Raw genomic sequence first — 27,597 nt, 5'->3', positions numbered from 1 at the left:
GAAACTTGCAAACGTTACGGTAAGCCGCCCCTATCCCTTGCCGACCACTTCAAAACGACTTTTATCTCATGGGATGGTTGAAAATTACTCCTGATCCCTTCTCCCTGTAACTGCCAAGCGGATATCTTCTTGATGGGGTTACATTCAACCATTACACGTACCCCTTTGCTCAATGAAAAACCTGTCACAAAATGGCGGAGACGTACGTTAGCAGACCCCATTTTGAGGAATTGACACTGGATAGCGGAAAAGTGCGTGTCCTTGCGTGTGGTTTTCAAAACAGTGCTTTCTTTTTCGCAAACAAACTGCGGTACACCCGAGTTCACCTCACGCCTGTTTGGCTTCCCCACCCGTCAACCGAATTCTGGGCTAACGAGTCGTCGTGCGCTAGCTTGTTAGCATAGCGAACGTTAGCTAATTTAGCAAAATTAACCACGGACTGCTTACGAGCAGTTTGTGTTAATCCAATTATCCGCTGCCATTTCACGTTAACAAACAATGTATCAAGTGTTTTGTGTTGTTACTGGTCACTATGAACAACGCTGTGTTGAAGAATTTGGTGAATTGTTTGAGCGCTAGCCGTGTCGGCGTCTTACATTAGCGTGTCACATTCCCGTCCCTCATTAACACTGCTAATAATGCTAAGTAGGTTACCTCTTCGGATGCCAGTCGCTCACTTGAGCTCTCAGAGCAAACATAATTCTGCAATTGTCTTCATCTAGCTATGAATAACGTTTAAAGCAGAGCAGTTTCATAACAAGATACCCGTCAAGCTAATTTCGGTTGCAATTATTTGCTTAAGGCGCGGTGGTGTTGAAGCTAACAGGCCGGTTAGCCGCCGTATGTGCGTACTAATGCTTTGCATTTATAGTAACCGTTATTTGATATGTTTTCAGTTCAGACAGTCCATACTGTTAATAATATTGCTTTTTGATGAATAGTAAAATGAATCGATTACCCTGCGTTCTCGTTCTCTGCTACATTTTATCGATGTATTAATGTATGTACAGTGTGTAGGTCGGATAATGGCTCAGCTAAAGGCGAATTATTGTATTGCGGATTAGGGAGAGTTCACAAATATTACAGCAGAATATTGTCTAAAAGAAAATGCATAAAGAATGTTTAAATTACGGGTTCATATCACAATTAAATCAAAGTCATAGCTTCTTATTTCCCTTAAGGGCTACTTACGCATTTGCTACTCATACCTCTACACTAAATGATTATTAGTTAAACTTGAATTCCATTATTGGTTAAAAAAATACATTTGCTTTAATCGAGTTGAGGTAAAGAAACAAAGGAAAACATGGCCCACTTATTCTGGTGCATAGAGGCATTTCCTATAACAGACACAAGGTGCATTCAAGATTATTAAATTATTTCAATGCTGCTATTCAGTTGCTCTTAAAATAGGACTTTACTATGTGGTTGTATGTGTCTGGAGGGTAAAGAGTTTTATATACATTAAGTATTCAATGTATTAATTATTGATCGCACTGGCCCTACAGGTCACCAAGCCCCTAAATTTGGTGGCTAAAGTAAATTTTAAATGGCCCAAATGTAAACTTGTGTAAAAAAAAATAAAGTTTACAGAAAAGGCAATTGAAGGCATCTTAACACTGCCTTCCTTTACTGTGACACTTCAATAAATAAAAAGACACCAACAGAAAAAAATATCTATGTTTGTAAACATATGAAATATTAGTGTTGGACACTAATATTTTTAGCACTGGCCTCACAGGCCACCAAGCTCCTAATGTGCAGGCCACAGAGTAGATTTTTGTGGCCATGGGCTATCATGTCAAGGTTAATATCAAACCTTACAAGTAGTAGTTGAAATGAACAATTACAGATCTTCAGTGGATGAATCACATTTGCATTTTTTACCTTATGGCATCCAAGACTACATATACACTATATTTAATTCATTTTCCAAGGATTTTCTGGTTGGATTGACTGTGTAATATAAATGTGATACATGAATGATGTTGCCCACAGCAAAACCCTCTGCTGCATGACGATGGGTTGAGTACAATGAAGATGCTGTATATCAGACATAATGTAGTTATGCCCTAGGGCACAAACATGTAAATGTCGTTAGTAATAAAATCCCTGTATGACATGTCAAGGTTTTGATCAATGCACTTACCTCAAAATAACTTTATGTTGAATTAATTTGACAGTTGTTGAATTATATTATGACCAAATGCCATGAAAGTACAAATTAATAGAGATATGAGCTTAAAATTTGGAAACAAAAAGCAGCTTGAACATCAGTCCTATCCTTGACATATTTGCAGCCACCCATTTAAACTGCATTTGAAAAAGTGATGAATGGTGTGCAGTGAGTGTGAATGTGCACTTGAGAGCTGCACGGTCAGTTATGCCATCACACAGAGGCTCTCATCTGATGTGACAGCCAGGTCTCTCATGGCATATGGCGCAAATGGGGCCAGTAAGCCCAGGCTGCCTCCAAGCACCCAGACAAAAGATCCCAGTGGGACGCTAACTGCATGTAACGTCCTTACACCTCCCCACTCCCTGCGGCTTCCCGGCTTTCTAGCCTGAGGTTTTATGTTTCTGAAGCAGTAAACTGGTGTGGAATCATTTGGTGGAAAATGGCTCCATCTTCTGGCAGTCAGGCGTCACCTCTAAATGATGGGATGGCTTCACCTCATTGCGTTAAGAACATATTGTACTTGGAGAGATCAGTTGAGAGATTTTAAACTGGATACAGTCACAGTTGGAGCAAGATGCATGCTGGGAGATGAGGGGAGGGCAGTAGGTAAGACTGAGTGATCCTAATACAGCCGGAAGTTATGCAGCCGAGTACACTTGGCACTGTAATTTAAAAAGTTTTTTGTGCACTTGACCTTTTTTGTATTTTTAAGTCAGCACAATATTGTGCCAAACATCGTTGTGGATTAAATATTAATACATACAATAAATTAAATACATTTTGCTGCATATTAAATATGTCTTTAATGCTTATTTTTACAGTATGAATCAATGGGCTAGTGCTACATACCCCAACATTTGTAAACTAGCTTGTAATTCCTATCCCAAGATAGGCCTTTATACAAACACACAAAACTCAGTCAGAAAATAAATACAAAACAACACCAAACAAACAGGGGTCAATAAAATAACCATAAAACTTAATGACAAGCAGCATGTCATTCATGACAGTGTATTTTTAATAATGTTTCTTCATAAATATTGTACTAGGAGCTGAATGATCAAAATTGCACCTGCATTAAACCCGGTCACAATAAAAGGCCACTCTCAAATGTGCAGTTTGATCACACAACACAATGCTACAAGATGTCGCAAGTTTTGAGGGAGCGTGTCATTGGTATGCTGACTGCAGGAATGTCCACCAGAGCTGTTGCTTTGTGAACTCAATGTACATTTTACTACCATAAGCTATCTCCAGTGTAGTTTCATTTTAATTTGGCAGTATATAATACAAACCCAGTTGAAAAACCATCATGCTGTATTGATCAAATTAATTTGTGGATGTCCCAAAAATTCTTGCAACTCAACAGGTTCTAATCATTGGACCAAAAGCAAAGCATTTTCAATTTAAAAGTAATTTACAAAGGCTGGCTCTGAACAAAAAGCATGAAGTAAAGAGCCTTGGTGTTATCTCTGACTGTGACCTGTGTTTTAAACCCCAAGTGAGAAACATCACCAAAAATGCATTTTTCTATCTTAGAACCACTATCCGTGTACAACCTCTTTAATCTAAAGAAGACACAGAAAAAGTTGTTCATGCTTTTATCTCCAGCAGACTTGACTACTGTAATGCCTTGTTCCCTTTCAAAGAAATCTTTAAACAAACTGCAGATGATCCAAAATGCAGCAGCACATCTACTCACCAAGGAAAATAATCGAGAACACATCACTCCTGAGGCCATACTCACAAAGCTCTCTAGTAATAAGAGTCACTCCTGGTCATGAAATTCTAAGAAAATTCTTAGAATTCTGACGTTTTCTTAGAATTTCCCCTCCTTGTAAGGATAAAAGTTATTCACAAAGCATCTTAGCCCTTAAAAGAGCTCCTAAGGTGAAAAACTGTTAGGAGCAGGGAGGAGGACTTTTAGAGTTTCTTAAGGAGAGGAGAAAATGGTGGAAACACAAAAAGGTTTGAGAAATATTCTCCAAACGCTGAATGACAGTGAGTTAATGAAAGGCCATAGATTAGATTGTGCAGGGATAATATCTCTGGTCGATCTTATTAGGGGTATGCACGCCTTTCCTGCCTAACAATATCATTGATACTAAGATACTTGAAAAACTGGAAAAATGCGACAGTGCAGCAGTGATGACTTGGGTCTGTCTCAACCTTCCATCAGCAGAGTGATCACACTAACAGTGAGATCACTTTCGCAGTCAGCAGTTTATTTCATTTCCACTGGGTGTCCACACCTTACAGGATCACAGAAGGATGTGTCTGTGACAACCAATCACATCTGTTAAAAGCAAGCATCACACCAGTTGCTCTGAGAACTTTCCTAAATCACTCCTAAGATGAAACTCCTTACTAAAAGTTTTTAGGCTAAGTTAGGAGCTGTCTGAGAGTGTTCTTGGAATATTTGTGAATACGGCCCCTGGTTTTAAAGGCTCTCCAATGGCTTCAGTTTATTTTAAAATTTTGCTTTTAGTTTTAAATTTTCTAATGGACTGGCTCCTGTGAAAAATAGGAACAAAACAAAAGTGTTGCATTTAATTTTTTGTTGAGTTCATTATCACATTTCACCCTATTTTCTACTGTCCCCATGTATAGTGTACAGATGCCTTTTGTATAATAACACATTTTATCCATCATATTCGTTAAGTGAAAGTCTATTTTACTTGCAGGTCACACTGACACCAACAGTAATATATTAACTCAACAAGGCTGTCTGAAAACCATTAAGAACTTGTGAGATGTTTTATATTGCCAATCCAATGTATGCACACAAGTCAATCTGATCCAGTGGCTCCTATCTCTGTTTAAAGCACACCTCCAAGTTAGTCATGTTCAATGTCAAATGTGTTTATTCGTTTATTTCACAGGGACAATACAGATGAACATTGTTACATAAGGAGTAGCAATGAAATAGTGAAATTATCTATCTGCAGTATTTGACAACCGTGCCTCCATATTTCCATATCACCTCATCCTTTGTGGACAATTTCTTTATTGCTTTTCTATTAAATAAAGAAGAGGAAGTTGCAGAACAATTCTTCATCCCCTGTGGCTCATCAGCAGCATTGTCCTCTGGCTCGGTGTATCTTTTGTCTTTAAAGATCTTATCCCATCACCGTTGCAGAATAAGAGATAATGGTTTTCTTCTGGTGAATTTAATGGAACTCATTGTTAAGTGTGGGTTTCAAACAGCAGTTTCTCAGGCAGAGACATAAAACAGATCAGATGTATGCCAGGGCTGTTAAAGAGATGAGAGTGTTTTCTCTGCAGCCTTTAAATCACACTTTGCAATGTATGCAACCAAATATTCTTCCTCATGATGAATTCTCAGTGACTTTATTAAACAAGTTACTTCAGTAATGGACTTCTGATTGTTTTCCAATAAACAAGTGACTAAACCATGGTCAATAAAAAGAGCAACATTGTAAGTTAATAACTTATTGTGATTGCAAGACAAGCAAAGCCAAAGGTGAATGACGCAAATCAGGAAGATTGTTGTTTACCTCTATGTGTGTTCTAAGATTGTTTATCAGGCTGTACACTTGAAAGATTCCTTGTAACAATTCTTTGTAGGCTACAAAGTATCTTTAAGTCGTAGCCATCATTAATGTTGTTATTAAACCTTGGGCTTTTGCTACTGTGACATGTCAAAACCTCATCAGTGACACCAGCATTTAAAAAATGAATGTGCGTGTTTGTCCATTTTCATCACTAGGTGGCAGTTGTGTTTAAAGTTTAGGAGTTAGATCAGAGGAGGAGAGTTGCTCATGAAATTATTGACTCTCTTTATGCACCACACTGGTCTGTTACACTGTGTCCCTCCATTTTTTCATATAGCGATCCAGCCCATATATCATAAACAATCTTGCTATTCAAGACACTCATTAACAAGACATTGCCCTAAGACTTGTCTTTCAGCTTCCTAGAGAATTCCCTGAAGGCACCATGAAACATTTAGAGACTATTTGTTTACAAAGATCACTAAATGGAAGCAACACTATACTGCTACAATTCCAGCACACATTATCACCACTTGGTTACTCAATTATCTACTACTACAAAGTATTAAGTGTGAAAGCCCTACTATCTTTGGGCATACTGTTGTGATAGTTATGTTGTAGAAGTGAACATACTCTTTAAGGGTATGTGCCCCTGGAAATAATAGAAGGCATGCTTCAATGGATATAAATTAAATTTTGCTAAGTTCCTGTCAATTTAAATCCACCACACTCAAATATTAATTTATTTTCTTTTACATGTAATACTGCTACAGTTTGTAATTGCAGTGGTGCTGTCAATGGGTGGCCACGGCTACCCTGATATAATTGACCCCCACTAGCCACTCATAAAAATAATTGGAGGCCTGTGTGTTCTGTTTTTAAACCAGAATGGGCTTGTTCCTACTAAATGTTTTATTCTGTATAATCAATGTATTTCTTCAAATTAAAGTTGGATAGTTGTCTCTTTCAGTAAATGACCAGTCTTTTTGAAGAACAATGGATTGCCTACCCATATGGAACTCATTATGTTAACTGTACCGCTATTAGTCTGGTCCATCTACATCCCAACCTTCACCTATGGTCATGAGCTATAGGTAATGACTAAAAGGATGAGGTTGCAGATACAAGTAGCCGATATGAGTTTCGGCCACTAAGGGTGGCTGGGCTCAGCCTTAGAGATAGGGTGAGGAGCTTGGACATCCGGAGGGAGCTCGGAGTAGAGCTGCTGCTCCTTCATGTCGAAAGGGGTCAGTTGAGGTGGTTCAAGCATCTGATTAGGATGTCTCCTGGGCTCCCGTTAGAGGTGTTCCGGGCACATCCAACTGACAGGAGGCCTGGGGCAGACCCAGAACACACTGGAGGGATTACATATCTCATCTGGCCTGGGCTGTCTCGGGGTCCCCCAGGAGGAGCTGGGAAGCTTTGCTGGGGAGAGGGAGGGACATCTGGAAAGACCCTGCTTCAGATAAGCAGTTGAAAATGGATGGACATCAGATAATTAGAAACATTATATGTAAGAAACCAAGGTATATGCGATTCCTTAACTCTTAATATTGAGATTGTAGTTTCTAGCTAGTCTATATACAACAGCATGACAGAATTCATATTCCATCATGGGTTTGGGTTTTTAGTGTACCACCCCAAGATTTTCAGTGGCATCTGGCCATCCCTGTGAAAAATTTCTGGGGGCACCACTGCAGTGTAAAGCACACAACTAGTATATTTATGGTGCTGAAGTGAGACATCATGTAAAGAGCAAACACAGCTGTAATAACATTAATAAGTTACTCATCATAAATGGTATCAGCTGCAGCTGTGTTTTCAGTACTTTGAGCCCCTTATGACAAACCCCCTGTCACTTTGTATGTTAAGGACTTTTAAACTGTATTCAAGTTAACTCCAGAGACATATTGTTAATGTAAGTATGCACAACAGGAAGGTGTAACTACTGTCATTAACAGTGGGTTTGTTTCAATCAGTTGCTGCATTCAATCGGAACTCGTGAGTTTGTGTTTACGACACAGGAAGTCATGTACATGAAGTCGTGAACTCTGAGCTCTCAGAAAATTTCCCCTTACGGGGTCGTGATACCACAACGGGGTATTCACAACCCTTGCTGTGTTTAGACCCCATCTAAACACAGCAAGGGGCATAAGTACAGCCATCACTTTAGATTACAGCTATGCTATTCATCTTATGAAATGTCCAGATATCTGCCATTAAAAAAACATATTGACCATGTCATGATTAAACACTATTTGGACTAGGGACTGATATAAAACTTTTTTAGTGTGTGGTAGCTCCTTGCTTAACAGGAAGTAATGGATTCTATGTTTCAGGACATTTTAACTTGTCATATTAGGAGAAGCACAGGTTTAGATAATAAAATGAATGATGGCTAAATTCCATTTAGCTGCTCCATGCAGTCTCAGGGTCCTGGAAATGTTGATGCTGGCTCACTGTCACACTGTCAGGGCTTACTTGGCCAACGTCTGGGATCCTTTGAATTACACCAAGGAGTGAGTCCTTCGTTCAGATCATTTTCAAGGATGAGCTCCAAAAGCACCCACAATCCTATATGCACGATACATTAGTCCTGTACCCTGCTTTGGAAACAAGGATAATATGCTAGTAAATGTTGAGTAATTTCACCTCATTCCTCCACCAAAATAAATTAATCTGTGGTAAGGGGAGGGCACTGACGTATTGACGGTTCTTGGCCGTGCTTTGTCTTTTTAATGGTGTAGAACGGAAGTGAATCACAACATTGCTGATGGTGCAATATGCATTTAAATGTGTCTTCAGTGTCAAATATATATTTGTTGTCACCTTAAATTTGTTATCACACAAAGGGATTCCATCAAAGTGAAGCAAAATTTTATGCCAGTATAAACTGAGGCACCGACAATACAGTATCCTTCTCCACCTAGCAGATTGACGCCGATGCCCCATGTAATGTTCGTCCTCTATTTCAGCAAAACAACTGAACAGCACAGGTGACAATACCACATAAATTTCTTTCACCTTTCTCTGAAATTACAGGGTGAAATTGGAGGATCTTTCTAATGACGCACACCTGCACACTCCCTAGACTGCTCCATTATGTGATTTCCAAATTCTCAGGAGTCTTGCCAAGCCTCTGCAGGATAACAATGTGAAAGGACCTTTCTTACCAGGGCAGCTTCCTTGACTTTAAGAAACACCATGGGATCCTTGAATACAACAGTGCCATTGCTGATGTCCTTAGTAACACCAGTGTAACACCTTTTCCTATCAAAATCAAAATGTCTGCAATGGAAAAAGGACAGAAAGATCTGTAGTTTGTAATGCTGCATCCAGAATTGGTTGTGTGAGTGTTAAAAATTAAGTAAGCATTGGCAATGTTACTATAGATAAAGGTCCATTTATCTGCCACACTGTTACTGATTAGCAGCCTATCAGGTTGAGGTTGAACACTGTGTTTGTAGAAGAAAACCTGCAGTTCAGTGAGCTCAGGCACACAGGGCAAATGTTTAATCTGCACACCAACACACAGTAATCCAGCACTCCAGAGGCAAGAAAATTACAACAAAAAGAAAGAAGTTTGTACATTCTTCATTTAAAAAAAGGTGGTGTCATCTCCTGTACGTGTGTTTTCTCACTCGCCAGCAGAACACTATCCAGTTTCAGGCAGCTTGTAAGGGTCAGCTGGCAGGGAGGCAGGCTGGCAGCTGGAACACTGTCTGTTTCCTGAAGTATTTATAACAAAAAAAGGGTTGAAGTGGAGGCTGCCATGGTTTCACTCAACAATGGCAAGGGTGCGGCTGAAAATCAGCACAAACCTGTCCTCCTTCCCCCTCACGAGACCATGCAGCCGTGAATAGCCCCCAAAGAGATAGCTGGATGTAAAGAGACTCGTCCTCCTCATTGTGTCGCACATAAAGTAGGCCAGTGTGTTTATATGGAGGTGCCGTGCAACCTGAACCAGCTATTATAGTATCCCCAAATTATGGCATACCTGAAAATAAATGTCTTATATCGCCTTATTTTTATTAAACTCTTTCTGCTGTGTTTTTTGTCACGTAGTTTTGTCGCCCCACAATATGCTTACCACCTGTTTTCTCTTTTTAAAAAATACTTGCTCTTTTTTCTCTGTTTTTATACATTTGTCTCATTCTTAACCTTTTCAGACTTTCCAACTTCCTTTTATCATGTACATGGCAGTTGTCACCAGGATGCACATCCATTCCCAGTGGTTGAAGAAGTATTCAGATCCTATAATTAAGTAAAACTGCCAAAACCATACTGTCAAAATACTGTTACTCATAAAAGTCCTGCATTAAAATGTTACTTAAGTAAAGATATGCAAGTACAATCAGGAAAATGTATTTAAGTATTAAAAGTACTCAATGCAAACACTTAAAAGAAATGATTAAATAATCACATATAGTTAAAAGCACTGAGAAGCAGCAAGTACTAATCATTTGAGAAGCTGGAAAGTTTTTTGCATGAAAAATGACTTAATAATTGAAATAGTTGCCAATTGATTTTCTAATAAATCTTAATTTGTAAAGTAAATTATCACTAAACTTATCAAATAATTGTAGTGAGGTAAAAAGTAAAGTATTTCCCACTCAGATGTAGTGGGGTAGAAGCAGAAAGTGACATGAGATTTAACTATTCAAGTGAATTATAAGGACCTAAAATAGTACAGTACTTGAGTAAATGTACTTAGTTACATTCCAAGCAGTGGGCTGATATCTAAATTAACCCTTGTGCTTTGCTGATTTTGACTTTAAACCCCAAAATAATAGCTTTATTCTAATCAAACACTTCTTCACACTTCTTTTTTTCCTGACCTCTTTCAAACCCAATATATAGAAAAGTATTGAAGTAGCAAGTGTTCGTTTTGCCACAAACTGAACTTGAACATTTGATGAAGGTAACAAAATGCAGACATTTGTATAAAGTGTTGCTATTACACCAAAGAAGGAACTATTTAATGTTTTATATGTTATATGGGCTAGAAATGGCCTACAAGGCTCAGGCCCAGGAGGCACCCAAATTACTCAAATTAACAGATACAGACCAGGAAGAGACTCAAAGTAACCACAAAGAGACAAAAAAGACCACAAACAGATGCAAAGGAGCTGCAAAGAGACACAAAATGACTATAAAGAATCACATAATGACACAAAAACTCACAAAATTACTTCAAATTGACACAAAATGACTACAAAGAGATGCAAAACTACCACTGGGAGACACAATATTACCACAGAGACACAAAACAACTATGAAGACATGCAAAGCAATAGGAGAGGTGGTGGGGCCTTTTGCATATCTCTGCCCAGCGGTCTCACAATCCGCCCATGCCTACAGGCTACAATGCTGAAACTAGATAAAGCACATTAGAGTGATAGTAGAAAGCAGATGGTTTCCTACAACTGAGGGAGGAACAGAGAAGTAAGAGGCATAAAAACAATGTGGAAAGAGGGAAAGAAAAATAAAATATATATATATGTAACGTCTTTCTTTCTCACTCACAATCTCTATAACAATCTTCTTCTAAGATAATTCAGGATGCTTTTATAGCTCTATATAGGCACTAACATTTTCATTTTAATGAATGGGTTTTCATCATTCAGTAAAATGACACTCAGGTGAGCCTTGGCCCCGCCCCCAGCAACCGGAGCGCTCTGATTGGCTGATTCGAACAGCGCTGCCCACAAACTTGCACAAATGCACAGCAGCGGAGAACATGACTAACCCCCGATGACTGGACTAACAACTCTGGATTTTCACAAGGAAAAACACTTTAAATCAACACTAACTGTCCTCACTTTCTGCTTGGAGACTTTACACCCTTCAGAGCTGCTGGTAAGTGTAAAACTTTCACTTAATCTCAGCGGGAATACACGGGGGGAGTTTGCCCCAAAGTTTTCGCCTGTGAGGAGAAAGAGGTTTCGTCCCGTTTCTCCCCCAAAATCCATGAGGGAGCCTCGTGTTGGCAAAACACTGAATACACCGTTATCTTTGTACACAACTGGAGTCGAGTGTGTTTTTGAATAGTAAGTCTCATAAAATATAAATACATGTCTAGGAAAGTTGCCAGGAGTTCAATAAAAACGCAATATTTGAAGTATTATTGAAGTTAATGTGATATTTTTTAGGTTTTTGTGTAAAATGTTTTTTTACGCAGCTATCTTAAAGTTATCATCTGTGCCGTTCACGTTCACCTGAAGGCTGTGGTTATTTTCATGACTCATGTTAATTAAGCGATGCACTTTTCCTTTCACACGAGCCGCAATCAAATTTGAATAACAAGGCTGCAATTTAAACCAAACAGCTTTTACTGTTACATAATGGCAGGTAATTGACACTGACAGGTCCGAGCGTGCTTGTGTTGAGTGTGAAAACAACAGCTTCCGGTGTGGAGCATGCACAAAGCTACCCTTGATTGACAGGTGGGAATAAATAGGTAAGAGGATCAGTAGTTTACTGGTGCATATGTACCTGGAGAGATGTTGCATGCTGATAATGTGAGGTTGCAGCACAACAGCAAGACTTGTGTACTTGACCTTGTGATTTAGCGTGATAATCATTTCTCTTCATTCACTCTGTTTGAACAAGTAGGAGATGTAGGTGGCGTTGGAGAGATTTGGAACCTGGCTACTTGTGATTTTGGCTGTGAATTCACTCTTCCACACCCAGAGACATGCACTTCTTCATTTGGTGTTACCACAGCGCCAACATATTAAATGTGATGTCACTATAACTCATGACTCTAAAAAAAAGGAAGAGGGGGTGAATGAGCTGGCATCGCATTATTATTTATCCTCATATACTGTACATGAAAAACCTATTACAACATTTCATTGTCCCATAAATAGTCTCCAACATCACTATTTATCCTGTCACCAATCAGCTGATGGGAAGGCTGACCCTGCTGGGTCGACCTGCTCAGCTGTTGAGAAATTGACTTGAATCAAATTGCATAAAGATTCAGTCATCAGTTAAATGTGCTGCCTGTGTTAAAAGCAGTGGTTGACTGATATGGATTATTAATGTCTGATGCCAATATTTAGAGAGCAGGGCGGCCCATGACTGATATAATGTCAATATCATGGTGTTGTTTTTGCAGCTGATAAAATACAACAATTTAATAAAGATAAAAATAACAAGAGACACAAAATTACTGAGCTTAAATAAACATTTATTTAACACCATTATTGTTTGCATTGTCTGTTTGCCTAAGTAGATCTGCAATCTGTCTGCAGCACAGATTCTAAGTGAATTATCAACTAAACAAATGTCCACAGGTAATTAAAAACTATACTTTGTGTAAAAAAGTGCACTTAACAACAGCTTTATATTTGGTGCTACTTCCTACTTCGAGACTTCAAGACATGAGAGGAGAGAAGAGGGAGAGAGGAGCATTTTCTCAATAAATGACCGCAGTAAATCTAATTATACTACACAGACAGTGAACATTGTTATTAAGGGCATACTTTGCTGATTTTCATCTAGGTTTGTGTCCCCGCAATGTGGGGATTGTGTGCAGATGATCAGTGTTAGGGCGCCTCCAGTGTTGCCAGCTCCCAGAGCTCACCACTGTCCGCCAGCTCGGATTGTAGCTGCATCATCAATGATGCATTTCGCGTCATCAGATGGATTTCTACTCACAACACACAGAATTTGATGAAAGTTTCCCTTTAAGAGTGTCCAAGTAAATATTGAGATTTGAAAGCAAAGAATTTAAGTGTTACTGTTTTTCTCTCAGGTAATGTTACATCCATTACCCACGGACCCACGTGGGTGGAGCACTAACTTCGTTCCGCAGCAGCCACAACTGACAAGTCCAACTGCCTATGTGTCTGCAGACATTTTTTTGTAAATAGACTCATGAGTGCAGGCATAGGCTGATGCCTGATTATCCCAAAATGGCTTTAGTTGGCCCAAGTAAAAGTTACTTTAAGCTGCACAACGCTAGACATTTATATCAAACCACACCTGTCTTATCAGCCACAAACCCACTATTTCAGTCACTATTCTTATTCTCCCAGTTACATCATGCTTTCAGTCAGGACTCTGTCTAACCACAGAAAGCCATGAGTCAAAATCTGTTTTCTCACAAGCACACATACACACAGTCCAGAGCAACTTGGCCTTGACCTTTTTTTATCCTTTCTTATCTGTTAGGTGTCCTCTGGTTAATGAATCTCAAAACTAACAGATGGGTAAATATTTAAAGCTGCGCCCATCAATATGAATGATGGAAAGAGACTACAAAAATAAAATGAAGTTGATGGTTAAATCTCTCAAACAGTTGTTTGGAGCCACAGTGTACAGTATATAAAGATTAGCGCAGCTTTAATTTTTGATCGTACAGTAATACAGGTCTTAATAGATCTTGTGGGTAGCAAGTTTAATACTTTGATTTTGGGCAGGAAAAGAATTTACTAAAAGCCTCTCTACTGTAAGAGCTACTTTTAAGTCCATGTGAATTTTGTTTACGTTTTGTTAACTGTGTCAAACTGAAGGTGTCGTCCTAATGCCGCCGCACTGTTGACTGTACTACGATGCGTCACCGGATCACTGACAATACAGTACGTCACTCTGTTTGAGACAAAGCTGTCACTGCCCAGCTCTCAATGAATGAGCGCAACCTCAATTCCAACTGTCTTTATAAGCACCATCTGCTTGATCTTTGGCATCAGGCCTCGCAGTTTGGGCCTGCCAGGGCTCCCAAAGATAGTTAGGAGTGAGGGACACACACACACACACACACACACACACACACACACACACACACACACACACACACACACACACACACACACACACACACACACACCAGATGAGACAAAGAAGGCTTAATGAGTTAAGAATGCACGTGGACACATATGGGCTGCCACGCTGCGTGTGTGGACACAATGGAGATGATAATGAAATCTTGGATTACTTGGATTACCCCTCATTTATTTAGGGTACAGCTTACAGGAGGGGAGCGGTGGTGGGTAGTGGGTCATGGGTGGCTTGGTGGGTGTGTGTGAAAGGAGGTTTATTATTCTGTAGGTGCATGTGTGTAGATACTGTAAAAAGTTGCACAGTAGGGCTGACATCATGTAGTATTCATAGATGGTGGTTTGGATGAGTAACATTTGTATGATGAGTTATCTGTGTATTTTAATGCTGCAAGTCATCATGTGAATGTGCTGTTATTCTAACATGTTACAGCTAAAAAAAATCTTGTTGATCTGGTTGATTTAAATCAGATTTGCATTCCTGATAGTATGTACCTTAAAATCATAAGTTCAACAGTTATATACCGTCAGCTCTGACAGTTTGAGGGCCACCTTAGTATTACTTTGTTAAAATATATCCTTTAATCACTCTGTTTTTCCTAACTAAAGCTCTAAGGGTGTGCACGTGCGTCTCCCACCATGTCTTAGCACTGGTGAGCCTTATTAAGGTAAAAGGTAGCCCAGTGCCCCCCCCCCCCCCCCCCCCCCAACTCCAACACTAACTAGGATGATTATGTGACAAACAAAGGCTGCTAATTAGGCTGAGCTCAGGGACCCCTTGACCTTTCACATCTCCTTGGCCTGACCTTCTGTGAAGAGTTGGGATGGGGCGACTTGGCTGTTGTTAGTCCACAGAGGCTTATCTGAACTGACCCTGATAAAGCTTGTCAGACAGCAACACTGGGGTTGTGTGTGTGTGGATGTTGTAGATCAGTTTGTGGATAACAAATCATTGAATATTGGTTAAACTGACACAGAATATTTATTTGGTGGTGTGACTGACTTTAAGATATCACGTGCAGTTTTATCAGTAAAGAAATGGTTCACATGATTAACTGATGTTGACATAAAGGAGGAGCCCAGCCGTGCTTCACAAAGTGTATTTACACTGATATCCATTATAACTGGCAGTTTTTGGCTGCTAGACTCATGTTTGAAATCAAAAGTTTCCACAGCCGTTGGTTCCTACCTAATACGCCTAACAGTTTCACATCCCACTTCATTAATTTAATGAACACACAATGATGTGATGCTCTCATTATGAGATGAATGTCAGTTACAAAATTCTAAATAACATGAGGAAAGATCAACAGTCAGGGTGGTGTGCTCAGGTGTTTCACACTGCTGGCCTGTTTAATGCGTGTGCTGCAACTGAAGCAGTGATGTCATTGCAGTTAGCTGGCCGTTGTGTGTGTGAGTGTGTGTGTGTGTGTGTGTGTGTGTGTGTGTATGAGGTCAGCAGAAACGGCTCAGAGTGGGCATCATGCCAGGCCTGCTGCAGCTTAAAGGATGTCGAGCCTGCATGTTGGTCACAGCTGATTGACTCGGCCACCTGATTGCTGACATCACACCGGGAGGGAATTTGAAAACAAGGAAGCTGACCCTGAAAATGGAAAGTTTAAACTGTGGGTTCAGGCTTTACAGTTGGCGCTGACTGGCGCCACACTGGTACTCTGGCTGTATTTGGCTCCATGTAGTCATGTTTTCAAAGTCAATAGTCTGAGAAGGATGTATATCCAAATGTGAATCACTGGGGCATAGTTTAAAGCTTGGCCTCTGCATGTTTCAGACGATGCTGATGTGTCACCTGACTGCATCACACAGCCCATTCATTCATATGTTTTCATAAACAGCTAAACTTGGAAGTGTCGCATGACAATGCTTGCCATAGAGTGGACTTGGTGTCTACTCTTGTAGCTCCTGTTAAACATTGGAGTGACTGTTTGGATATTCTCTTCCCCAAAACTACCAAGTGTTATTTAATAATCTGGTATTATTTTATTTATTTATTTTTCATTTGTTGTGTAAGGAATTTCGTTGACAAGTCAGCTTAGATGTTGTGTTCAGTCAGCTTCCTGTTACTTGAGCACTGTGAGAAACCCTGAAGCTTAAGTCCTATTTGTTTTAACAGTATAACTTCTAAGAGATTATCGACTGCTGGCTTTGACAATGTTTACAAAGGCGGATGTGGTGGCCAAGAGGGTGTGACATATTTTGTAAGGCACATGAGTTGGGTAAAAGAAAAAAAAGCACATTTTAAACAAGACCTAGGGTATACACATGCACAAATGTAGGGATGACAAACTGAGAGGCTGCCCATAGACAGTTGGCCAGAGCACTTGGGGTTTCGCTACTAAATTGCACCTCGGCAGCACCCAAGAGGTAAACCGGCACTTCTCTGGCTACTAGTCCACACTCTGTACTCAGTCCTCTTGGGGTGACCCTCCAGTTCCCAAGCCTTGTCCCCACGGACTGAGCTACTGCCGCTTTTCAAAAGTGTCCTTTGAGTTTTAAAAAGGGCAAGGTCAGTGGACCAACATGTTTTGGAAATAAATACATGGCTGATTGTGTCTTCTGTTTGACTGAAGGACGACCTTGTGTGGCAGCTCTCATGCCTGAGGCAGTGTGCTGCAGACTGATGGACTCTTAACACTGACCTGGAATCAGCCTGCATCCTTGCCTCTGCTGTTCAAGGTTATGGATGGCTGGGCAGGAAGCCTGATCCTGAGTCAGCAGCGAGGGGCTTTGAAAGCCCGGGGATGACATGGTGGCGTGTAGTGAGCTGCGGATTAGCATCAACAAATCAAAATGGGATTGGCAGGTGGCTCCCTCTCATTCAAGCCTTTAAGATGGACTTTACTCACAGTGTCTCACCTCTAAGGAGAGACGGCTCCAACAAGGACAGGAGGAAGGAGGCCAAGAAATAGCTTAATCCAGCTTGAAAGGCAGAAAGTCTTTTACAATGGATAACCATGATGAGCAAGCTTGTACAGGCCCAGGGGCGACTCCATTGCTTTAGAAAATGAGGTTTGATTGAAAATGTTGTGCTGAGTTTGACAACAGACTGTTGACGTATATTTACTTATTCATTCTCCTCAACTGAATGAATTTCCCTCTTGAAACAGTGCAGCAGGGCCCCATCTGTAATGAAAAGGGGGAGTCGGGGCTCTAAATGAAACGCTCCTCCGACAGGGTAATTAAGTCCAGACACAAAGGGCTCAGCAGGAAGGAGTTTAATAGAGGAGGAGTTAGTATTCTCCAGGGGGAAGTTTGGCCCAGCAGAACCTTTTTGGACTGCAGGGAAGGGGAAAGGCGCAGGAGGTTCACTGGCCCGCAGCCACTTCACACCGCGGGTACTGGGTACACACACACAAAGATATTACTCATCCGTTTCTGTATGCTCAAGTTATCACATTAAGTGCCTAAAAATAGGGCCAGTTTTTCACATCAGAAGCCTCTCAAATAGATTGTGTTCAGTAGAGTCCTAACTGAGAAACTTTCAGGTGTAAAATATATCATGCAAATTAAGCTGTCTGAAGGCCGAGCTGTGCTAGAAAAAAATGGTTTCATATGACCTGCCTGCCATGACACAAATGGGGATGACGGTGCACACTTTCAGACAGTCTCGTCTTGAAGGCAGTCATATGCACAAAAAGTGATGGAAGTTGTGTGAAGAATAAAAGACAGCTTGAGAGATAGTTAGAATCTTGATAATGTTTAGCCATGCACAATTGACCAAATATAGTCCTAAATAGCCAAGTTTGTTGAATCGATGGTTTCAGAAAGTTACAGAAATTGTTGGACTATGAAAGGTGTTGGGGGGGAGGGGTTTCAGGTGCTTTTATAATATTCGACAAGCGCTTTAGATGAAACATACTGACCCCTTACAGTGAAAGTTTGGATTTTTTAAGTGGGCATGTACTGTATGAGGGATTCAATAGTCAATGTATCGCCTACAGTAGATGGTCGTGAGCATGCTCCCAGTTTGGAGAAGCAGACAGAGGTACCACCACAGAAGCTAAGCTGCTGCTAAAATGTATTTTAGCCACCTAAAATAAAGCTATATCAGTTAAAGTGTATGCAATATTAAGAATATTTTCACTGTTTTACCATGCCATCAAACAGTGATTTCTGATAGTAAATTGAACTGAAACCGAAACTTATCTATACTCTCTTTAAAGCCACCAGACTTTATTGACAAAAAAAAACATAATTTTACCTCTCAGAACATGGGAGTTGGTGGGCCTCCACCGCCACGATTGGTTAGATTGTGTTAGTGTGTGACTTTGGTGTTTTAAATGGTTATTTCATAGTCACCAAAGTCACACGATAGCACAAACAAACTAGCCAATTGAACAGCGGTAGACCGGCAGCTCCTGTGTTCTGTGAGGTAAAATGATAGTGTTTGCCAATGGGATCTGGTGGCTTTGAAGGGTGCATCGATGGATATAACTACTTCAGTTCCCCGTCTAAAAGGACTGTCTGATGGAAAGATAAAGTGGTAAAATGTTTTTTTTTTAGTTGGCTAAAATTCGTTTTGCTGCTGCCCCCGTTCACAGGTGTACGTTGCTTAGCTCCTGTGGTGGTACTCCTGCCTGCTTCTCTTAACTGGGGGCCTGCTGACTGTGAGTTATTAAAAGCCGCTAAAAACTATTTAGTACTCAAAAATAAGCTTTCAGGCAATAGTAGATTAGAAATTTGTGTAGTAGAAATGTTTTTCCCTGTGTAATTCCCTTTGGGTGTCCTGATCTCCAGGCTCAGAGTGGCTGGTTTGATATACAAACAAAGTGGAAGAGGGAAAGCTGAGTGGAGCACATGTCATCTGTAACACATGCTCCAATTGTGCCAGCTTCCAGAGAATGAAATTATGATATAAAACTTAAAATATTAGTTTCTCTGTGGACCCTCCCCCCCAAAAAACACCTCAAAGACCCCTGGAGGTTCTATAAACGGCACATGGCCGACTTTGGTTTTATTTTTGACTCATGTTTACTGTTTATTCCCCCGACACACGGACAATACCATGTGGTGGAAAATCAAAAGGACATCGCCGCCTGAACATTCTACATTTAACTCATTACGTAATGCGTTCTCATTTCTTTTTTGCACTTATGCACGGGTGCTCACATGCACTGGCGGAGCGCCGCAGGCTGCATGCGTGTGCCACGTGCTGTGTGTGTTGTGATGACGGAGCGTCGTGGAAGTGGATGCGCTCTGCTGTCTGGAATAGTGCTGATCCTCTTAAATGATTACTAGCTGCAACCAGAGAGAGGCGACCTGCATGGGGAACATGCGGACAGATGTCGCACCCCCACCCTCAACAAAACACACACACACACTGCATCTATGTTTAGTTCAGGATACAGGGAAGCTCGTACTAGCTCCTTTTCCTTTAAGAGAGTCTGAGTCTATTATACCGCTCATTTGAACTCTGACAAAGGCAGTTCCTTTAATTTATTCGGCACCTTTTCCTGGCAGGAAGTGGATTGTGTGTTGAGCACTATAAAGAGAAAACAGGACTCTTAATGAGGACAGTTAGCTATATTAGTTGTGGCGATTTGTTTATATGGATACATCACTTGAAATCGAATTTGTTCAGTTGGAAATGTTCTTAAAAAATATGTCTTTGTGAATCACTAACACAAATTAACACTGTCATCATTTAATTCATTATTTTCTGTTTGTGGTCAGACACTACGTCAACTTTGAAATGATCTTGTGGAAATGCACACAGTACCTGAAATCTGCAGTTTTCAGAAATGAAACATCTGGAAACACCATCTGAAGTTAATGCTTAAAAATGGTTGAGTCCATTCAGTCTGGAAATAGCAGTTTTCCTGAGGGGATAAAACCTGCGACAAAGCTTTTATTTCACTCATAACGAGAAATACAGGTTAGTCAACCCAAACCTGACCAGGGTCTTTTGTGTACCAGGTTTCTGTGCCTCATTTACTCACTTAATCCTAATGTGGCTTTAGAAATAAAGGAATGGCTCAAATGTGCACCTGAAGACAAGCTAATGTTTGTAGGAAGTAAACTAAAGGGGGAATTGGGGTTCTTGGAGAGTTGTAAATTTCCAATCTGTTCTGTGAACGCAGCTTTCTCAGAGCAGCCAAAAATAACAACAGCTGCAAGAAATCTAAGAACATAATCAGAAACTGGTGCATCTTCTGCATACAAAATCTTGTTTTCTGACAGATGCAGGGAGGTGTTGGAGGAAACTGCTCATTGCAGATGGATTGAAGAAGAGTGCCGGCATTGTCAGACGTCTTTTCTCCGGGCAACCGCTGGGGAATGTGCGTGGTAGTGCTCAGTGTCACAGTGTCGCGCCCTGGCCTTTCCAGCATGCCACTCCCAAGTTCAGCGCCATTATAAAATGTGTTTTGTCTTCGCCTCCCCTCTTTGGCTCTGATTCTCTCGCCCTCCTCTGTGCTTGACATTTCAATGTGTGTGGGTGCCTTTGGTCCCTGTAGGGAGTCACGCTCTCAGGCTTTGCCGGGGCCCCAGATGCACACAACTGGAGTCCAGAGCCAAAGATTTGCCCTTTTGTCCTGTGTTGTTGAGTGCGACCCTTCTCGCACGCCTGCGTGCTGAAAAGAAGCAGAGCCATTCTGGATTGTTTCCCTCCTCTGAAATCCTTAAGGTCGTCGTTCCGTCACTGTTTCTAGTTTCTGCATTATAGCCTTGAGGACATTGCTTTAAAAGACTTCAGTGGTTCTTTGAAATCATCTCAGGCTCGGGCCTATGCGTCATAAGTCAAGCTTGATAAGTCAGTGATATTTCCATCCTCTTTCCTTTGCGCTTGCAGAATAACGTTTTAAACAAGGGTTATTCTCCTGAATTTCAGTTCCTAAAAACTTCCATTGAACGCAGAGCAAGTTGTGATTTTGATTCTTAATTTCAGTGGTTTGATCTACTGTTCATATTAAGAATGTCAATTTTGGTTAATTTTGCTTTTGATAGCCCCACACCCTTTAACCAGTAACTATCCAAATATTACAGATACAGATACAGAAAAACTTTATTTATCCCCGAAGGGCAATTTAGCTCGGGGATAAATAAAGTTTTTCTGTATCTGTAATATCTGGATAGTTACTGGTATTTATTAAGAAAATAAAAATACAAAAAGCCTTTCCTTTTTTAGACCGTTGCTCCACAGACTCAGTGAGCTTTAGCACCATGTTTCAAAGTGCTATCCATTTAGAGGTAGTGAAATTTAATGTGTTGTGGTGTAAATGTCTTGCCTTTATTTAATTTTTTGTTGGCTTTGCTGACAGACAGCCGGCTAGCCATGTTAACATACAGAAACAGAAACATTGCCCAGCCTCCAGTCTCTTAGCCTTGGCCACTCTGTACTGTGCACACCTGGTTTGCATGGGAGTCAGCAAGCGGAGCTGCACATTTGCAAATACTGCTGGTAGTGATCCTGGTGGCAGAATGGCGTGCTTCAGAAATATGTTGCCCACTCTGTCGTGCGCCCCCCCCCCCCACCCCCACCCCTCTGGAACCCGTTTAAACCCGTCAAAACGTTGCGTTTTCAGGGACCCAAAACGCAGCTGTCATGTAAATAATCGGCCAAAACGCAACTAAAGTTTCTGGTTTTCAGTTGAAATCGTATAAATGGGACCTAAGCTGCAAAATGCCCTATAGCATTGCTTAACATTGTTAGCACCACTAGCTGTGTTGACCCTGCTAACGGTGCTAACAGAGCTAGCAGTGATGATGTAGTTAACAGTGGTAAAGGTGGGGAGACACAATGGAATGGCCATAATAGAGTGCCCCTGGGATGATGTTCGTTTCCTTTCGGCTGATGTGGAAGTTAGCGTTGCCCTGGTTCATTCGTCCAAAAGCTTATGTGATTCTTTTCATTAGATTTTGGATTATTGCAGAAACTACACTACTATTCTCAGTGGTTAACCAATTAACCGTTAACTGTTGACATCTCTGGTTCAAAACTATGTACCATATACCATGAATAGAAGAGCTTGCTCAGTGGTCTTGAAGACTGTCAAATGTCATTGAAGACTTTAGGCTAGTTTCAGGGATGCACTTGCTCTCATGTTTCTAAGTGTTCAGTCTCATGCATGACTTTGTGCCTCAGGATGGTTGATGTAATATCTAATGCAGTATGTTCACAAAATGAGCCCCGTTACTGGTTCATCTCAGTCAAACAACACTGTAGTCATTAGAACAGAGCGGTCAGAACAGCTGTGGAGAAACCAACATCTGTCAGGAGTAGATAGTATGATGTCATGTGTTCTGTTCTTTGCTTTCTCTTTCTCTGAATTTGCTCTCTCCAAGGCAAACTTGTTGCAACACTTTGCACATGGATGCAGATGTTGTCTCTTGATACTGCCTTCAGAAACCAGAGGAACAAGCTTATTGTTTTCCTTCTTCCCACCCCAAACTTTGTGCGGAGTGCTGGTTTGGGAGGTTGGGGGAGTGCTTTGTTGGGACCAGAGGGAGGCGGGGGATGAAAAGGAAGTGGAGGTAACCCCCTACCTCACCTCCTCTATCCCATCTCATTCCATTTCATTGCATCCTGGTTGGGGAGTTCCTGGTTTGGTTGCTGGCTCGAAGATGAGAAGTGTGTTTTGTATGTGTGTGTGTGTGTGTGTGTGTGTGTGTATGGTGGGGAGGGTGGCAAGCTAACAAAACAATGGAGGCTTTGTGAGAGGGTCCCGCCGTGATAGGATTGTTGGGGGGAAAAGCAGGGGAGGGGGCAGTCAGGGCTTAGCGAAGCGTAGCCACTTCATTAGTCAGGGCTCTCCTTTTGCACCTCCTCCTCCTCCCATCCATCCTCCCTCCCTGTCATTCTCTCGCTGCCTTTCCTTCCCCACTCACTCGTGGAGCCACAGAGGCAGGAGCCGCTCTAAGCGCAGCGCAGGGTTTTTGACTCAGCACTGAGGAGGATGTGCTTTTGAGGTCGATCGCAGTTGTTTGGTGCAGCTTCCTCGCTCAGTACCATACCATTTTTGCTCCGAGGTAAGTTGTCTTGTGTTGTCCTCCTTCTTGTCCCATCCCGTCCTTGACCGCTGACTTGCATCTTCTCTCCCCTGAGCTGCAGTTTTGGTGTCAGATGACTGCACGCAGCACTCTTAGGCAGGCCTTTGAAGAACAACTGATGTGATTTTTAGTGGTTGTAAAGGCATTTCTAGATGTGGACGCATAAGTGTTTCTGCTTTCGTATCAATTTCATCACTGTGCATGATGACATCAGTGGAAAACACCACTTGTCTAGAAGTTTCATAAACCCATTTTGGGGTAGAATGTTAGGTTTATATGAGGTGATGCTCATGTGTCCGCGGAGGATGGGGGGATGGTGGTTGTAAGGAGACTATTGCCTCAGCTGTGTTGGCCAAATTATCAGTGTTATTAGGATCTAGGTGCTTGTGATTGCTTCTCCCCCCACCCACCACCTCTCTTTGTCAAACACACACCCTCGGGGACAGTAGAGCATCAGGGTAATCCTTCACATCCTGTGTGGGAGAGGGCAGAGAGGAGCACTCTGACTAACGTCATCACTTCCTCGTGAGAAAGTCTGATCCACTAAAATTCACTGCGCGTTCAGAAAAAACAACAACATCCCGGCTGGTTCGCAGCATCCTGAGTGCCTATTTGCAGCTTATATCCTGTCCAACTGACCTCTTTGATGTTCCTCTATAACTACTTTACCATACACGGGACATCATGGCTTCATGTTCGTCAACTTTCCCAGCTGATTCACCAGGACACTTTGCAAAATTTGAATTTAATGTCTTGTAAATTTGATTACACACTCATTACACAGTGAATTGGAAGAAGACTGTAATTTTCCCTGCTGATAATTGAGGCTTTTTGCAGAGGAATTGGTGCGACAGTGAGGCCACATGTGTACTGTAGATAGAAGAGCCACATGTCTGAAATTAGTGTTGACTTGATGGGATAATCAGGGTATGTCCTCCTGATTGAATGAAACTTCAAAGGCATTGTGTGGGACCAGTTAAGCTTACAGGTCATTCACAGGGTTTTTTAATGTCTTTCTCTGGTCCCAGGAGTTGGAAGGCTTCAGTGTAGAGCTTGACAATAAACCAGATATATCATTATATATCATTAATCTCTTACTGACCTAACGTAACTCTCATGGCAGGTGAGTTTTCAGTAGATGAATTGAAGTTTGTATTCTTGAACTCAATACGAACATAGATGTGAACATGAGAAAGAACATATTATATACTGATGTATAAGAAAAGAATACTGTACTGTACTCGATCTCACTCCCATGTTAAGTACGGAGCCAGAACTGGCGTGATGAGCTTAGTTCAGCATGGGGAAAGGGCTAACTGGCTCTCTCAAAAGACCTTGTTTTGTGGTGGAGCCACTATTTCCTTACGAACAGACAGTTTATCCTTTCGCTCAGCATTTCTGCTGGTTGTCTGGTAACTCCAAGGTGATGACAAGACTATGAGTAGTCTCAGTGTCTGGCTGTTGTTAGCCAGGTGTGTAGTGCTGCAGTGCTCATAATCTGGTTGAAATTCATTTACATTTAGCCACTTTGTTAATATACAGGTAACGATAATATTAGACATACTAGCTAGAAAAAAAAAAATACTTTGCAGGACTGAGCTGTTCCTTTGCAGTTTTAGGTGAATTGCCAAACTAGTTGTAGGTCTGTGATATGCCAGTTTCCTTGGCATACCTGGCACTTTGCAAATTTTGAAACTATTCCAGACATTTGACTTTTCAACATCTTGCTAGCGTATCTGTAAGACTGTTGTGGGTAGTCTACTGTCGTAGTTACAAAACTAAGCCTAACACTAAGTCTAAATGTCCTCGTCTGAAAATAACTAATAATTAATGTTCACGCATAGTGAATTATGTTGGATTTACTACTTGGTCATTTATGGGCTATTTGAGATTTCGGGGGTAAGGGTATAAAACAGTCGTTCCCAACTGGTCCAGGGGTCTAGATTTCTCCCTAGTCATTAGTCAAGGTCCACAAATTTTAATAAATTGTGAGTAATACTTGAGTTTGGCGATGTCGTCTAGCAAGTTTGTTGTCTCTGTCAAGTAATTGTCCATTATTCACTTACGCTACAGTAGGAAATGGCACCATTAAATACAGGCTCTACACTGGAAATGTACTGTATTTCAAAATAAAGTGTGTTCTTTACAAACTTGACACATTCTCAACTCACTTGTGGTTCATTCAGAATGGACCAGTGGCCCACTTTTGGACCGACCCACCAGTTGGGAACCACTGGTACAGAAAAGCATAGCATTCAAATACTGATGTAGCCATTGATTGCCATTGCAGTGATATAAGCTTCAAAGCATTTGGGTCAGACCTAAAAGAGAGACAGTAAAAACAAATGGAATGGTCGAACTTGTCATATTGACATTTATGGTGTGTTTGATTCGCTGAGTAATGTGCAAGAAAACATACCATCTTAAAAGTTGCTGGTAGCTTCTGTTGGTAGCCTTTGAGCAGCACAGTGAATTTAATTATTTTTTTCTCTGCTGTTAACTGGTAAAGATGAAAAGGCAGCGAAACACCCTTACATTTTATTGATGCGGTTGACGAATGTATGTAAACCTGCCACTGTAGGAACCGGAACTCAACCATGCATGTGTCATAGTTGCGCTCAAACAAATAACACTACATCCATGTTCTTTACCAAGAAATAGTTACATTCTCCAAATCCCTTGTTTTCCCCTGCTTATAGCCTTTAGTAAAAGCTAAGCTAATCACTATCTGGCTTTACTTGAACGCAGACATGACACTGGTATCGATTTTCTTGTCTAACTCTTGGCAAGAAAATAACAAAGGATTTTTTTTAACATCAAACTATCTCTGTAGAACTGCCTGCCTAGCCCACAATCAGATAACATGAGAAGAAACCCAGAGGCAACAATCTGAATATTCTTATTCACACTGTCTGAACTACAGCTTGAAAGAAGTACGTCTGATATTTTGATATGATCTTGTTTTGACCCAAGTCTCTGTCTTATCTCTCCACAGAATGAAGAAGTGAATCATCTGTGATCGCAGTCATGGCTGTCCAGACTGGCATCCAGGTAGGTTCATCACCATCTAGACTGGATTAGATGTACTTTGATTGGCCAGAGGAGAAATTTAGTTTTTCAGCCCATTGTGAGCAGAAGAAACCTTCACACGGCTGTGATTTCTTCAAGTCTCAACACAACAGTAGATTAGATTCAAATCTCCACATTGCAGTGGGGCTGAACTTGACTTTGAGTCCTTGTTATGGAGCCTTCTTGTGGTCAATCAGTACCGTTCTTAGTGTCCAGGCAGTGAGTCACCAATCTGTGTGCCAAATTGGGGGAAAGGTTTTGAGACTGTGCTGGAGTTGTTCCACTTAAATAAAGAAGCACAGACATTTGTCTTCAACTCAACAACTGCGGGAGCCCACCTGTGTTACAGCATGCCGTCTTGTTTTTGTTATGCATGTCTGACGTTCCTCCCCTCGGACCCCGAGGAGTTTCTCCGCACATTTTTTACGGGGAGTGGGTGGAATGTGCAACACTTTTTCCCTTTCCCTCCCAGCAACGACATCTCAGCCATCCCAAAATCCAAAACAACAAACGTATCGTGTTACAGATTTGTCACATGGCAGCACCTCATTGAGGAGGGCTTTCCTCTGTCATCTGGTTTGGAAAGTCCTGGCTCTCCCCACCCGTCTTGGACTGTGGATATGCAAAATATGCATCCCAGTGCTGTGCACATAACATGTGGCAGGAAACGTCTCAGACTGATGCCGATGTGTTGACGAGGCTGTGAAGAGCTTCTACAGAGTTGTTGATGAGCTGCGGTTGGATGCTCGAGCTTCAGACTCTCCAGATTAACCCCAAAAGATAGTTTTAATTAGGTTTGTCTGTGCCAGGAGATATTTAGGTCGGTTCATATGGTGCATTATCTCTGTAGGTTGCCATATGTTTCCCCAAATCGCTGTTATTTAATCTTAAACATTGGTAAGAGTAGTAACCCCTAAAGGATACTTACTGTTTTTTTCACAAGTTTTTATACAAGTACTTCTTATTCCCATTCAATACTAAAGAAATAACAGTGACTGTCTGCAATTGTGCGCACAATTAATGTGTGTTTGAGAAACACATA

The 27,597-nt window shown here is 41.1% G+C and overlaps 1 protein-coding gene across 2 annotated transcripts in view; it reads left to right on the top strand.

Moving 5' to 3' along the window:
* Positions 1 to 11,420: 11,420 nt before the first annotated feature.
* gas2l3 (growth arrest-specific 2 like 3) overlaps positions 11,421 to 27,597 on the top strand; it is a 30,729-nt gene continuing 14,552 nt past the window's right edge. Inside the window, exons 1-2 of one of the 2 annotated variants that reach the window (XM_033615200.2) lie at positions 11,421 to 11,553; positions 26,482 to 26,537. In XM_033615200.2, the coding sequence (XP_033471091.2) occupies positions 26,514 to 26,537 (24 nt within the window). In that variant the 5' untranslated portion in view covers positions 11,421 to 11,553; positions 26,482 to 26,513. Of the gene's footprint in view, positions 11,554 to 23,239; positions 23,466 to 26,481; positions 26,538 to 27,597 lie in introns of those variants that run through there. The other variant, XM_033615199.2, reaches the window with a different exon arrangement.

Source organism: Epinephelus lanceolatus, chromosome 23 (genome assembly GCF_041903045.1).
Source record: "Epinephelus lanceolatus isolate andai-2023 chromosome 23, ASM4190304v1, whole genome shotgun sequence".
Lineage (NCBI taxonomy): Eukaryota > Metazoa > Chordata > Actinopteri > Perciformes > Serranidae > Epinephelus > Epinephelus lanceolatus.
The sequence above is the reverse complement of the archived record's forward strand: the minus strand, read 5'-3'. Positions and strand labels throughout refer to the sequence as shown.